Raw genomic sequence first — 15809 nt, forward strand, 5'->3', positions numbered from 1 at the left:
ATGCATTCTCTTAATTTTGAGTAATGCAACATTTAAGATTAAGAGAACACCATTCTCTTCATGTTTCATTTGCTAGGTAAAGAATTTCCTTGAAAGGAAACTGGCAAAATAATAGGAAAAGTGGATTGCCTGGTGTATTTTTCATGAATATCTGTTTCACAATTATAGCAACCCACTTACATTGTAAATAAAGTCCCTCAGAGTAATGAACAAAACTCAAATTTCATTTACCAATCAACCAAAAGGACTGAGGGCTTGTCAGTCTATGGATTATAACTACTGCATGCATTATTTTTATTTAATTTTTTTTATTAGAGAGGTTGTGGGTTTACGGAAAAATCTTGCATAAAATATACTATCCCAACACCAACACCTTGCATCAGGGGTAAGACACTTGTTACAATTAATGACAGTAGTTTTTTGTAACTGTACTTTAAAAAAAAAAAACAGTTTTAATCACATACCATACAGTCTATCCAAAGTGTACAATCAATGGCTCTCAGTATAATCACAGAGCTGTGCATATATTGGGACAAATTTCAGAATATTTTCATACCTCCGAAAAGAAAAACCCCATGCCCCTAATACCCCCTATTAATGACACTTAGCTTCGGTGTGGTACCTTTGTTACAAATGATGGAAGAACTATAGTCTATAGTTTGCATTAGGTATACTTTTTCCTATATGCCACCCTACTACCAACATCTTGCAGTTGTGACATACATTTGTTCTAATTCATGGAAGAACATTCTTGTATTTGTACTATTAACTACTTTCATCAACCACAAGAGGGTTCACTATATTATACAGTCCCTTGTTTCATTCTCTAGCTTTCCTTCTAGTGATATACATGACCCTAAACTTCCTCTTTCAACCACTATAGCATGCATGATTCAGCACTGTTATATTTATACAGACAATAATGTGCTATCGCCACCACTATCTATTTCCAAACAGTAACAATTGCCCTTATTTAAAAGTTCTGCATAAATTAAGCAACAGATCTCCAGTCTCTTTCATCATTCCACCTTCTGGCAATCTATATTCTAGATATTAACTCCATGAATTTGCTCATTATATTTAGTTCATATTAGTGAGATCACACCATATTTGTCCTTCTGTGTCTGACTTATCTCATGCAATGTAATGTTCTCAAGGTTCATCCACGTTATTGCATTCATCAGGACTTCATTCCTTCTTACAGCTGCATAATATTCCATGGTATGTATATACCACATTTTGTTTATCCATTCATGGGTTGACGGACACTTGGTTTGCTTCCATCTTTCGGCAACTGTGAGTAATGCTGCTATGAAAATCTGTGTGAAAATGTCTGTTCATGTGCCTGTTTTCAGTTCTTGCGAGTATATACCCAGTAGTGGGATTGCTGAATTATATGGCAGTTCCATATTTAGCTTCCTGAGGAACCACCAAACTGCCTTCCAAAGTGGCTGTACCATTCTACATTCCCACCAACAGTGAATAAGTGTTCCTATATCCCCATAACATCTCCAACACTTGCAGTTTTCCGGTTGTTTATGGCCATTCTAGTGGATGCAAGATGATAACTCAATGTGGTTTTGATTTGCATTTCCCTAATAACTAGTGAAGCTGAACATCTTTTCATGTGCTTTTTAGTTATCTGTATTTCCTCTGGGAAAAATGTATACTCATGTCTTTTGTCCATTGTTTAACTGGGTTGTTTGTCTTTTTATTGTTGAGTTGTAGAATTTCTTTAATTCTGGATATTAAGCCCTTATCAGATATGTAGATTTCAAATATTTTTTCCCACTGAGTAGGCTCCTTTTTACCTTTTTGACAAAGTCCTTTGAAGCACAAATGTATTCAATTTTGGGTAAGTCCCATTTATCTATTTTCAATTTCTTGCTTGTAGTTTGGGTATGAGGTCTAAGAAACCACTGCCTACCACTAGAGGTTGAAAATGCTTCCCAATATTTTCCACTAGGAGTTTTATGGTCTTAGCTCTTATATTTAGGTTTTTGGTCCAATTTGAGTTAATTTTTGTATAGGGTGTAAGTTAGGGGTCTTCTTTCATTCTTTTGGATATGGATATGCAGTTCTTCCAGCACCATTTATTGAAAAGACTGTTCTGTCCCAGTTGAGCAGACTTGAGAGCCTTTTAAAAAATCAATTAATCATAGGTCTGAGAGGTCTGTTTCTGACCTCTCAAATTTGTTTCCATTGATCAATGTCTATCTTTATGCCAGAACAATGCTGTTTTGGCTACTGTAGCTTTGTAATACGCTTTAAAGTCAGAAAGTGTGTGTTCTCCAACTTCATCCTTCTTTTTCAAAATGATTTTGGCTATTCAAGGCCCCTTACCTTTCCAAATAAATTTGACAATTGGCTTTTCCATTTCTGCAAAGTAGGCTGTTGGAATTTTGATAGATACTGCATTGATTCTGTAGATCAATTTGGGTAGAATTGACATCTTAATGACATACAGCCTTTCAATCTATGAAAACAGAATGTTCTCCCACTTATTTATCTTCTTTGATTTCTTTAAGCAATGCTTTGTAATTTTCTGAATGTAAGTCCTTTACTTCCTTGGTTAAGTTCATTCCTAGATATTTGATTCTTTTAGTTGCTATTGTAAATGGAATTTTTTTCTTGATTTCCTCCTCAGGTTGCTCACTACTAGTGTATAGAAATACTACTGATTACTGCATATTAATCGCGTACCTGCCACTTTGCTGAGCTGAACTCATTTAGTAGCTCTAGAAGTTTTGTCATAGATTTTTTTTGGACTTTCTAAATAAAGGAGCATGTTGTCTACAAAAAATGCAGTCCTTGGCCCAATGCCCATGTTGGTGGCACTTGAGGCAAGGCCCTGGTGGGTTCTGAGGCTGAGAGCTGTCTTGGGGTTTCTGGCGCTCTCTCTGCCAGTGACCCTCTGATTTACTGTTGAAGCGACCGAGGCTCTTGAGGCTTGGAGTCATGATTTGGGTGACCTCAAGGGCAGGGTGCCTTTAACAGCGACTGCAATAAACTGAGCCTGTTCCCTGGTCTTTAACTTACCACTCATTGCCTTCTCCTCCTTGGCCTTGACCCAATTGTTAGAGATATAAAAGACAGTTTCTAATAGGTTATTACTGAGAGTTGAGAGCTTTTGCAGCTTTCTCCAAATGTCAGGGGCAGATTGGCCGGTGAAATGGGTGCCCAGCAAAATCTGACCTTCCTGGGAGTACAGTCTGATATGGGTATATTTTTTAGGGCCTCCATTAGCCTCGCCTGGAACAGAGCTGGTTTTCCTCATTCTCCTGAGTGATCTTCCTTAGCTTATTAGAATTAACTGGCTTGGTGGCACATTTTCTTATGCCTTTTAGCAAATGGGATCATCAAGATTTTTTCTCTAATGGAAACTGAAACATGGCCATAACACAAGTGACAAGTCCCTCTCAGATCCTTGTCTTTATAGAGAGCTGTAAGCATCTGGGCATATGGAATTTTTTACTACTTTCCTTGTCTTTTGCAGATTGGAGGATGGTATTGTAATTTAGAGTCCCACTGGAAGGCTATACTTTCCTATCTTTTAGCTTATAGACTATTGGCATATCTCATTTTCTTTGGAAAATGACCATGTGGTGTCCCAACATGCATCAGAGCTGGGCGTTTCCCTCTCTGCAGGCCCAATCACTTGGGAACATGGGGAGTACAGTCACCGGGCATCCCCGGGACATCTTTCCTGAGCGATGTCTGGATCTACGCTTCTGGGGGTTTCCCAGGCCTTGCCTGGAAGAATTCCAGGGCAATGCTCTTGAGTCCTTCCTCTCCATCCGCCCAATGTCTTGGGAACATGGGGGGCCAGTTGCCAGGAGTCTCCGGGACATTCCTCTGCAGGAGATGTCTAAATCTATGCTCCCAAGGTGGGGGCACTTGCCCCACCTGAGAGAAGTTTAGGACAACGCTCCCAGGAATACCTCTGTCCTGTAAGTTTCCTGTTACCTGAGGGCTAAAAAGTGAGTATGGTCTAGAAGAAGGGAGCTTTATATTCAGCCGCAATGGGTCTCAACAGAGACTAAACGATCAAGGCCTAGAGGGGAGACGCTACAATTGGAAAGTACCCAATTCCCATGACTTGGGACTCCCAAGAAGGTTAAATTGGGTGACTCCCTGGAAGGTTAAAGAGAACACTTTGTTTGGTACAAAAGCCTTTAGCCTTGAATCCTGTGTTACAAAAGATGGAATGTCTCAGAAGGCACTGAAAGACAGAGGAGAAAGAGGGAGATTATCATGGAGGCAGGGGAGAGGACCTCCGTGGAAGAGGTGAAAAGAAGAACAGATCCAAGAGGATGGGTATGGGTCCTCAGAGGTGAGAAAAAGAGAGGGAAGTCTTGGAGAGCTGGGGGGTGGGGGAGAAGAGAGAGAGAGAGAGAGAGAGAGAGAGAGAGAGAGAGAGAGAGAGAGAGATAAACAGGGGGACTTGATTTGTCTCCCAATGGACTTCTGCTCAACACACGGAGAAGCCCCCAGTCAGGTTCCAAAGGGTGGTATCACCCACTGCCCTGAGTCTCCTTGGATAAACAGGGCATGGAAACAGGCTCCTGCCACCTCCAAGGAGGAAGCCAGAGGCTCAGGGTGAACTGAGTTTATGTCCTGGGGGAGCTGAATCAGAGCCCCTAGATTCCTAGAGACACAGAGTTGCATGAGGACATAGAGAGGATAACAATGAGCCAAGTGAGAAGAAAAAGTGAAACTACGCAGTCAAGCCTCCTGGTCGATAGCCATTACTTACCAGTCCAGACGGTTGGAGAAAAGTGTCTCTGGGCTGGGTCGCCAAAATATGTTGCCAGATTTTGGCTTCCGGGTTCTTGGCCATGCCACAAGAAAGAATTAGCACAGCATCGAGTAAGCAGGCAGAAAATTTATTAGGTACGCATGTGAGAGGAACATGTACGCCCTCTTGCAAAGGTGAGAGGCCCTTCTGATTTCTTAATGTGGTGTATTACATTACTCAATTTTCTTGTGTTGAACTACCCTTGCATACCTGGAATAAAACCCACTTGATCATGGTGCATAACTCTTTTAACGTGTTGTTGGATTCAATCAGCAAGTATTTTGTTAGGGATTTTTGCATCTTTATTCATTTAGAGAGATTGTTCTTTTCTTGCAGTATCTTTTTCTGGCTTTGGTATTAGGGTGCTAGTGGCTTCATATAATGAGTTAGATAGTGTTTCCTTCTCTTCAATTTTTTTCTAAGAGTTTGAGCAGAAACGGTATTTATTCTTCTTGGAGTGACTGGTAGAACTCATCCATGAAGCCATTTAGTCTTGGGCTTTTCTTTTTTGGGAGGTTTCTGATGACTGATTGTGCTGGTTTGCATCTGTTACGCACCCCAGAAAGGCATGTTCTCTTAATCCATCCCTGTGGGGACAGATCTGTTGTTGGGTGGGACCTTCTGACTAGGCTGTTTCCATGGAGATGTGACCCTGCCCATTCAAGGTGGATCTTAATCCCTTGCTGAGTCCTCTATGAGAGGAGAAAAGGCAAAAGAAACTCAGAGACCTCAGGGATGCTGAGAGAAAAACGCACAGAGACATTTTGAGACAGCCATTTTGAAACCAGGACCCAGGAAAGAAGGACCAACAGACGTCACCATGTGCCTTCCCATGTGACAGAGGATCTTCGGATGCCAGCAGCCTTTCCTCACAGAAGGTATCTTCCTCTTGATGCCTTAATTGGGACATTTTCATGGCCTTAGTACTGTAAATTTGTAACCTAATAAATTCCCATTGAAAAAGCCAACCCATTTCTGGTATACTGCATTCCAGCAGCTTTAGCAAATTGAAACACTCAATCACTTCACTTGTAATTGGTTTCTTGAGGTCTTCTATTTCTTGTAGAGTCAATATAGGTTGTTCATGTGTTTCTAGGAATTTGCCCATTTCATTTAAGTTGTCTAATTTGTTGGTCTACAGTTGTTCATACTATCCTTTTATGAACCTTTTTATTTCTGTGGTGCCAGTAGTAATGCCCCCCTACTCATTTCTGATTTTATTTGCATCTTCTCTCTTTTTGTCTTTGTCAGTCTAGCTAAGGATTTGACAACTTTATTGATCTTCTCAAAGAACCAACTTTTGCAGTTTTTGTTCTGAATTTCATTTATTTCTGCTCTAATCTTTGTTATTTCTTTCTTTCTGCTTGCTTTGGGGTTATTTTGCTGTTTTTTTTTTTTTCTCTAGTTCCTCCAGGTGTTCAGTTAGGTGTCTGATTTTAGGTCTTTGATTTTAGCCCTTCTTCCACTTAGGGCTATAAATTTGCCCTTCAGGACTGCCTTTGCTGCATCTCGTAAGTTTTTATATGTTGTATTCTTGCTTTCATTCATCTCAAGACATGTACTGATTTTTCTTGCAGTTTCTTCTTTGACTCATTTATTGTTTATGAGCATTGTTTAACCTCCATATATTTGTGAATTTTCTAGTTCTCTGGCTGTTATTGATTTCCTTCTTTCCATTCTGATCAGAGAAAATGCTTTGTATAATTTCAGTCTTTTTAAATTTATTAAAACCTATTTTGTGCCCCAACATTTGGTCCACCCTGGAGAATGATCCAAGAGCACTTGAGAACAATGTATATACTTCTGTTTGGGGGTGCAACGTTCTATATATATGTGTTAGGTTTAGTTCATTTATCATATTATTTAGTATCTCTCCTTATCAATCCTCTGTTTACATGTTCTATCTATTGATGAGAGTGGTGTGTTGAAGTCTCCCACTATTATCATAGAGATATCTATTACTCTCTTCAGTTTTGCTAGTGCTTGCCTCACGTACCTTGGGGCAACCTGGTTAAGTGCATAGATATTTATGATTGTTATTTCTTCTTGGTGAATTGACTCTTTCATTAATATATAATGTCCTTCTTTGTCTCTTGTAACATTTTTTGCATTAAAAGTCTATTTTTTCTGATATTAGTATAGCTACCCTGACTTTTAGTTACTGCTTGTGTGGAACATCTTTTTCCAGCCTTTCACTTTCAACCTATTTGTATCTTTGGGTCTAAGATGAGTCTCTTGTAAACTGTACAATCATGCATCATTTTTTTAAAAATGCATTCTGCCAATCTGTGTCTTCTGATTGGGGAATTTAATCCATTAACATTCAGTGTTATTACTGTAGAGGCAGTAATTTCTTCAAGCATTACATCCTTTGGCTTTTATTTGTCATATCTTATTTTTTCTCTCTTTTTTATCTTTTTTGTTACCCTTACTGATAATCTTCATTTCTACACTCTCCTCCAAGTCTTTCTCTCCCGTCTTTTCTTTTCAGCCTGCAGACCTTCCCTTTAGTATTTATTGTAGGGCAAATCTCTCATTAACAAACTCTCTCACAGTTTTCGTTTATCTGTGAATATTTTAGACTCTCCATTTTTGAAGGACATCTTTGCTGGATAAAGAATTGTTGGCTGGCAATTTTTCTGAATCAGTACCTTAAATATGTCATACCATTGTCTTTCTTGCCTCCATGGTTTCTAATGAGAAATATGCACTTAATTTTATTTGGCTTCCCTTGTTTGTGGTGAATCACTTTTCTCCTGCTGCTTTCAGGATTCTCTCTTTATCTTTGGCATCTGACAGACGGATTAGTATAAGTTGTGGAGATGGTCTATTTGGATTTATTCTTGTTGGAGTATGTTGCACTTCTTAGATATGCATATGTACGCCTTTTATGAGTTGGGAAATTGTCAGTTATTATTCCCTCAAAAATTCTCGCTGCCCCTTTCCCCTTCTCTTCTTCTGGGACGCCCATGATACGTATGTTTGTGCACTTCATGTTGTCAATCAATTCTTTGAGACCCTGTTCAAATTTTTCTGTTATTTTCTATTTTCTGTTCTTTTGTCTGTTTAAATTCAGATGCTCTGTCTTCTAGCTTGCTGATTCTTTCTTCTGTTTCTTCAAATCTGCTGTTGTATTCCTCTGGTATATTTTTAATTTCATCTACTGTGTCTTTCATTCCCATAAGATACAAGCTGTTTTTCTTTGTATGCTTTCAAATTCTTCTTTATGCTCACCCAGTGTCTTCTTAATACCCTTTATCTGTTTAACCATTTCCTTGAATTCATTTAGGAGATGGTTTGAACATCTTTGATTAGTTGTCCCAAATTCTGTATCTCCTCCAACTTTTTAATTTGTTCCTTTGACTGCACTATATCTTCCTGAGTCTTAGTATGGCTTGTGATTTTTTCCTGATATCTGGGAATCTGATTATCTTGATGAATTTATTCTGAAGTTCGGTTTCTCTCTTGTCTAGGATTTTGCTGTTGATTGGTTTTTGTTAAGGCTCTTCCCTGACAGTTGTTTCATCAGTATTTCCCAGCCAAAACAGAGCCAGGGACCTGTGCAGGAGGCGCAAACCAGATCCAAAGGGCCCTGGGAGTGGGTCAGGAAAGACTCCAAAAAGCTTACTTTTTCCTTCCACATCACCAGGCTTCACTTTCTGGCCTGCCAGCAGACGGCACTCTTTGGCAGCCTAGTCCCTCAGCCCTACAAAGGTAGACTCTTGCCAGTTCCGCCTCTGATGTGGTCAAAAAAATGGCGCCTCGTGGCACCTGATGGGGATGGGCTGGAACATTGGAATCTCACATTCTAAATTCCCCAGATAATATCTGACTCAGTATGGGGCTGTGTCCCCCTCTACTTGGGGCAGAGGACTCCCATGGCTGTCCCAGTCTGCAGCAGCACCCCCTGGCAAAGATCAAACTGCCCACTGCTGCTTCCCTGGAGGAGACATAGTTTCTCAGTTTCTTCATCCTGTACTTCCCTGGATGTTATACAGAACTCCCCTGGTCTCCAGATCTCCAAAACAGTTCATTCAGATAGCTTTTGCCTGTCTACTTGCTGCTTTTGTGAGAGGGGCAGGTTCTGCAGCTCCTTCCCTATTCTTCCATTTTCCAGGAAGTCCCTACTGCATGTATTTTGCAACCATGTTTTCTTTTTAAATAATTTCTTTCACATTTTGAAAGCTTTTGCCTTTCACTATATTAAGAAATGGAAATCATTTCTAAAATATCAACTCAATAAACAGGTAAAAAAAGTCATAAATTAGAAATGCAAATTTTAACAAAGGCATTGTTGTCTCAGTGAAACATTAAAGGAAATCTTTCACTGTAGCTAAGAATGGTTTGATTACTTTATGATATCTGTCATAAAACTAGATTTCAGAGGATTAAAAATAAGCAATGAAGAATTTTCTCCAAAATTTAACTAAACTCAACTTTCCCAAAAAAGTTACTTGAGAAGGATAACAAATCTTTAACAGGTGTTTTATATCAATAAAATAGGAATCTCCTGAAAGCTACAGAACAAATTAACGTTTAGTTACAAAGCAGCAGAGGCTCAAAAGACTCTGTTACTACGTATTTACTGCAGGAAATGACTATGAAATTAACCCACTCTTTGTTTATTGAGTTGACACTCCAACAGCTTTTACTGAGAACTAATTCTATAGCTTTGGAGATCTAAGCAGTATTCAAAGATTAGTTTTCACATTACTTTATCATGGAGGTCAAAAAAATGTTACACTAACAATAATCTTCCTTTTTAAAGCATTGTAAATTTTGAAAACGACTCCAGTTCACCCTTAAATTTTGCATCATTATCTGAATATTAAACTTAGTTTCTTTGCCACTACGGCCCACCCCTCATCCCTACAACAAACAAAAATGTATTGCTTCAAACAACAAATCAAGAAGTCACTGAATGCTACAAGGCCTATTCTCTTCAACAAACTTCTCAAAGGTTTACAGTAGTAGCTGACAAGGGAAGATAGAGCAATAATGAAAAAAATCTGACAGTTTATTATTTTGGATACTTTGAAAATAATTTAAAAACTTGGAACAAAGTCAGTAAATCTAACCCTGAATTTGTCAGGATTTTTAAAGCAGAAATAAGCACCACAGAAATTGACTGACCTCACAGATAGACTAGTTTCTTGTACAGATGTGGTTAAATCATTAGAATATTATTCATAGAGCTTGGCAATGAAGAGCTTACTGAAATAAAAGGTTAGGGGTCAACGAAGAAATCACCTTTGAAGGTGTCTTTCCCCCAATATTTACCATTCAAAGATATTTGGAGGCAGATTATAAATGTCAAATCAGTGATGAAAATTTATAAGACAGATCATTCTATTTTTGAATTGAACGATCCCTGGAGCAACACAGCATACCTATGCTGGATACTGGAAAAATTTAATCAGGAAAAGAAGACAGCATTTTTTGTCTAAACTTTAATAAAATCCTACTTGAAGAAGCTTTAGTTTATCCCATGCAAATCATTCAAAAGAAATATTTACATAGCATTATTTGGTTTAGCCCACTAACATTTTTTCTTTTAAAAATTTGTATTTATTTTTAAGAATTTATTTTACTAATCAATTTAGGTATTTTTGTGTTATGAGATGGCTTTCTAGCAATGAAATGACAATGTAAAACATTGCTCTCAGGATAAAAGAATTGATTTACAACTACTTGACCATTCAGAAACTAAGTCATAGGTTGCTGTCACATTATTAATACAGAGCATTAAATTTGGTGAAGTGTAGTACAATGTCAAAGTGCAATCTGAAGTTCAAACAGTCAACTTAAAATTGCAGTCAACAAAACTTTGTAAATGGACCTCTTTTCTATATTCAATGGGTTTCAACAAAGCTGGATATAATGGTAGAAATTACAGAGTTAAGGACAGATACACAAGCAGCTAATTTACAACTGTATTTAATTAAATGTACACCCAACAGTAAACTCTCACATAAATGTCATTTTGTATGGTTGAAGCTGACATATAACTGAACTACATCTAAACAGGAGTAGTTTTCTTTAAAAGAGTCTTTAAAAAATATATATATATATGGTAGTATAACTGATTTCAGGGTAAAATTGAAAGACTGCCAAATCATCCAATCCCAAAAGAATTTCAGCCCTTCTGGTTTCAAATGAGCAACTCGTATCTACTCACCAGGTTAAAATTTCATCCTTCTGTTTGAATAAGCCAGAGAGACACAGAATGAGATCTCGGAATATACCATTAGTTATTCCCCAAAGTCAGTAGGCAAATCCTCAAATTTCAGAGAAAGTGCAACTTTCACAATCATTACTTTTAATAAAGAATATAGAAAACACTGTCATGGATGGGTACATGTGCGAAACTATTTTGTTTCCTTGTAAGTGTGTATTAAAATGAGAAAAACTGTTTTATAAAGAAGATCTAAAGTAATCAACTTTTAGGTTGAGACAATAATTCTGCTAAAATGTGACTGAATCCACAAGAAATTATGCCATATCAATTTAACCTAATGAAACATGAAAAATTATTTATTGCTACTATTTTCAATGTAACTAAATAGAAGACATTTATAAAAATGAATTACTTTTCATCCATGCGGCTTCTCATTTTCTTGAGTTTCTGCATAATGCTGCTTGTTTCACTGCTGGAGATTGAAATTGGAGAAGGACTGCGAGTCTCCAAGTCAACCGGACCAGGACTCACTGCCTTATTCTCCTTTGTATCAACATCATTATTAGAGTCCTGCAAATAGAAAAGAGCAAAAAGTTACAATCCTACTAGAAATTAACAGTCTTGAACTGATCAACACTATTAATTCAAAATTATGTTGATCCTCCAAATAATGTCTGTAATAATAGCTAAAATTAAAGTATTAACTACAGGGCAAAAAAATATACCACAAAGTGTAATAATTTAAAAAAAAAACACAACATGTCTAAGAAATACACTTATTCTGTCACTTACTACTAATACAGTGTCTAAATGTCCTTTCTAGTTTTTTAAAGCTGAACCACTCAAACGGAACACAAAATTATAGACACTAAAAACTATTTGAGATATATAGAGACATAAAGGAGAAAGGAACACATAAAATTATTTCAGTTATATTGTAGAATGAATTTTTTTCTTTATTCCTTATGGAAAACAATATTTTCACAAATTAAAAAGTTTATAATGTAAAAAACTTAGGAACTATTGGTTTAATCAATTTATTATTTATGATGAGCAAAGAATAAAACTTTAATTGGTTGGTAAGTTTTCTCCATATATAGCCATTTATTCTCACAACTTTTTAGGAATATGGGTAGAGACAGTCACAGCTTTTAAATTAGTAGATAATAAAATCAAAGCATATCCCTTCTCCTATCTTTTCCCATTCCTGAATACTTTAGTCCTAAAGTCATTAGGTAGGGCAGAACAAGGTAGGTGTCCATGCAGGTATGGAGGGAAACAAGGGAGTCCAGAGTGGGGCTGTCAAGAGTCTGAGTGGGATAAAGAGAGCAACTAAAATAAGAGGACACCTGTGTGAGGAGTCAGGTCCAATGTGGGGGCAAGGAGGATGCCTTTGTGGGGATGGCTCAATATAGCGAGGAGTCATAAGCGCAAACAGAGTCAGGATTGCATGCCCACAGGCGACTTCCTGGCCTGGAATGTCAGTGTCCAAAGAGGGTGAAGAGAAATATCAAGAAGGGGTGAGGGACTTAGGAAGTCAAAGCCCAAGTGGGTTAAGGGGGGCATCTACATTGGAGATGGCCTGCTGCAAGGTGAGGAAGGCATTTGCATAAGGAAAAAGATGGCAGTGATTATGGGAGACTGGTACACAGGGGGAATTGATCGAATCATTAACTGTATTAAGGAAAATGTCAACCAGGTATCTGTCAGAGAAGGTAACTCCAAAAGAGAGAAAACTAGAATGATCTCTGTGGTGCTGGTCTAGAACTGGCATTATCAGTATGAACTCATGTTTTTCGATACATAAATACACAGAAATGTAAAATGTGTGTATATTTTTACACACATACACACACACACATTCCGTAGATTTGTTGCTCAGGAGCAGCAACATCTGAATAGCAATAAGCATGCCTAGCACTACATCTTCGTTTCTAAATAACTTTTCTCACTAAAATAAAGTCAAGATTCCTTGGGGAAATGGCTAATTCCAAGGCTGGGGCATGAAAAGTAAAAGATGATCCTAAAACATCTTGTTCTAGAAAGCACGGAAGTGCTCAAAGACTGATGGAAACACATCAAAAGTATGCAGAAATCTCCTTGAAGGGGCTCCTATTTGCCCATTTGGGACAAGCATGAAAACAAATAGTAATAGTAACAAACTGTAGCTCTGAGTAAAAAAGGAATCGTGAGCCCATACAAATATAAATAAAATAATAAATTTAAGTTTGACAACGAACAGAATATTTCAATAGTTTCAAAATGCCACCATATAAAGTACTTATTAATTACCAAAGGAAAGAGAGTAACTTTACAGTGAAGTCTGGCAGATACCCACCTTAATCAACAGACCAAAGTTAATATCATCAACAATGGGAAAATAAAAATCAAATGCCACCTGATCAAATGCAATGACAACATAGCATCACTTCTGTTATACTAAAAAAGAATAAACAACCTGAATCTAATCATGAGAAAACATCAGACAAATCCATGTTGAGGAATATTCTACAAAATAACTGGCATGTCAGGGTCATGAGAGTCAAGGAAAGACTGAGGAACTTTTCAGAATGAAGGAGACTAAAGAGGCTTAAAAATTAAATGCAAAATAATTCTGAACTCACCTTTTGCTACAAAGAACACTTTTGTGACAACTGGTGAAACTGAATGGGGTCTGAGGATTGAATGGCAGTAATGCATCAATGTTAATTTCCTGATTATGATGGTTGTATAGTGTTTAGGTAAAAATTTTTCTTCTTGTAGGTAATATATACTAATGTAACTATGTATGGGCAGGAGCTAATGGGGCATCAAGTAAACAACTTACTCTCAAATGACTCAGGACAACAAAGTTTTTTGTACTGTGTTTGAAATTTTTCTATAAGCATGAGATTGTTTCACAACTTTAAGAGGTATTTAAAAAAATCAAAGCAAAGACTATTTGGGATTTATTTTATTAAACTACTATACAGTCTGGATTTTCCAAATCTATACTTAGTTTTACAGTGTTTTAGATAGGTCTACATTTTGTTTTGCTTGAATATTTCCTTTGAATCTTGTATCATATTAAAATAGGACAGTGAAAGAAGTATCACATAAAGAGCAAAAACAGTCTCTCCCATTAATTCTAAGGAATATATTTGGATGTTTATTTGGATAAACAAAAGCAACATGTTTATTTGGATAATGAAAAGCAAGGCTCTCTGTCCTACTTTACTTTATAAATGGGAAAAACATTAATATAGGAACCACATGCCCCTTTGAAAACTTGAACATTCCATGGGGAAAAAAAGGTAAAAACTCTCACTATACATAAAGGCATATTCATAGAACTTTATCCCAGTTCATTATTGTATCATAATGCTAGAAAGAACACATCCCTCATATTAGAACATGAGGCTGGATTCTGTATTTAGCAAGCAACATGAGGTAGAAAACAAATTAATAATACATTCAAGTAATTTACCAATTTATTCTCCCCTGCAGACTTCAACTTCTCCTGCAGTTTTATGGTACTCTGTCGGATCCTTTCTATCTCTTCCTGCTGTTTAAGAATCAGTTGTCTTTCCTTCCGAGCTGCCTTATTGGCTTCTTGTAGACGTTTAATTTCTGCCTAAGGTTAAAGAGTTAGCAGAAGGATTGAGATTTGGAGAAGACAAGTCCAAAGTAATATTTTAAAAAGAAAACCCAATCATGAGATAGGTTAAAATACATACATTACTTAAAGATAAAATAATAACATTGGAACATTCTAAGTAGTGAAGGAGGGAAAACAGTATCATACTTAACTCTATCACTTTGAAATAATTTAAAATGATCTCTTAACTTTAAAATACCTGGGTCCCTTACAGTTTTTCACCATCACAAATATTGATTTAATGTCTATGGTTGTTTCATACTGTGTATTAGTTCTTTAGGAGAGATTTCAAAAAGTAGAACAAGTCAAAGAACACAAATAATTTTATGGCCCTTAAAACATTTTAAAAAATGGTTCCCACTTACAATGCCATCAGAAACATTTAAGACTACACTGCACCAAACTCTCCCCATATAAGATATTACCATGTTTCCTGCTGCTAATTATGCGGACAAAAGATGATACAGTGAATTGATAATATCATCTTTTCTTCTTAAATTTATTTTAATCTGTTTTCTTGTCAATGGAAACAACACAATAAAGGCAATAACAATTTGTTACTTCTAATTTATTTTAATCCTGTTAGAGATTTTTTGAAACTATCTAAAAATGCAAAAGAGTGCGTAATAAATACCCACATCCTCTGCTCCAAATTCTCAGAGGCAACCACTATCATCACCTTGGTGCTTATCTTTCCAGCATATTCTTTTCTAATTCGTCTACAAATATTTTAAATATTGGTAAAACAAAACAAAAGAAAATTTAATAAAAGAAAGATAGATTCTCATTTTTGCTTTTGTATTTAATCTTTTGGGGTATGTTGTTTTGGTTGAAGTATATGCAGAATTTGGCCTCAAGCTGCATGTAGTTGGCCAAGAAAGGGTATTTTAATAGCTTTTTCAGAATAATTGTGGATATTCTTTTGTGAAACTACATAAAAACTCGAGAGGTGGTAGTTCCTTAGTTATTTACAATGTGGACTCTGAAACTACATCAATGAATTTTCTGTATTCTGTTATATTAAAATAAATTGGTCTGTCTTACGTTTTGAATGGGTTTTTACCTAATGCTTAATTTTGTAACATCATGTATTGATCATTTGGAAAATAATGGTCACCAAGTTATACAGATCTTCCAAGTGTTGACAAAACCAAAAAACATCACATTCATTAACATCACCACTGATCTCAAATGAA

General features: G+C 36.7%; 1 protein-coding gene across 4 annotated transcripts in view; it reads right to left on the reverse strand.

Annotated features, from left to right (window-relative positions):
* Positions 1 to 15809, reverse strand: part of CEP350 (centrosomal protein 350) — a 261140-nt gene that overhangs the window by 85194 nt on the left and 160137 nt on the right. For all 4 annotated transcript variants that reach the window (XM_037825243.1, XM_037825242.1, XM_037825245.1 and 1 more), the window contains 2 exons: positions 14443 to 14589; positions 11389 to 11546 (listed from right to left, as the gene is read on the reverse strand). In XM_037825243.1, the coding sequence (XP_037681171.1) occupies positions 11389 to 11546; positions 14443 to 14589 (305 nt within the window). The remainder of the gene's footprint in view (positions 1 to 11388; positions 11547 to 14442; positions 14590 to 15809) is intronic.

The sequence above is a fragment of the Choloepus didactylus genome, chromosome 2 (assembly GCF_015220235.1).
Source record: "Choloepus didactylus isolate mChoDid1 chromosome 2, mChoDid1.pri, whole genome shotgun sequence".
Taxonomy (NCBI): domain Eukaryota; kingdom Metazoa; phylum Chordata; class Mammalia; order Pilosa; family Megalonychidae; genus Choloepus; species Choloepus didactylus.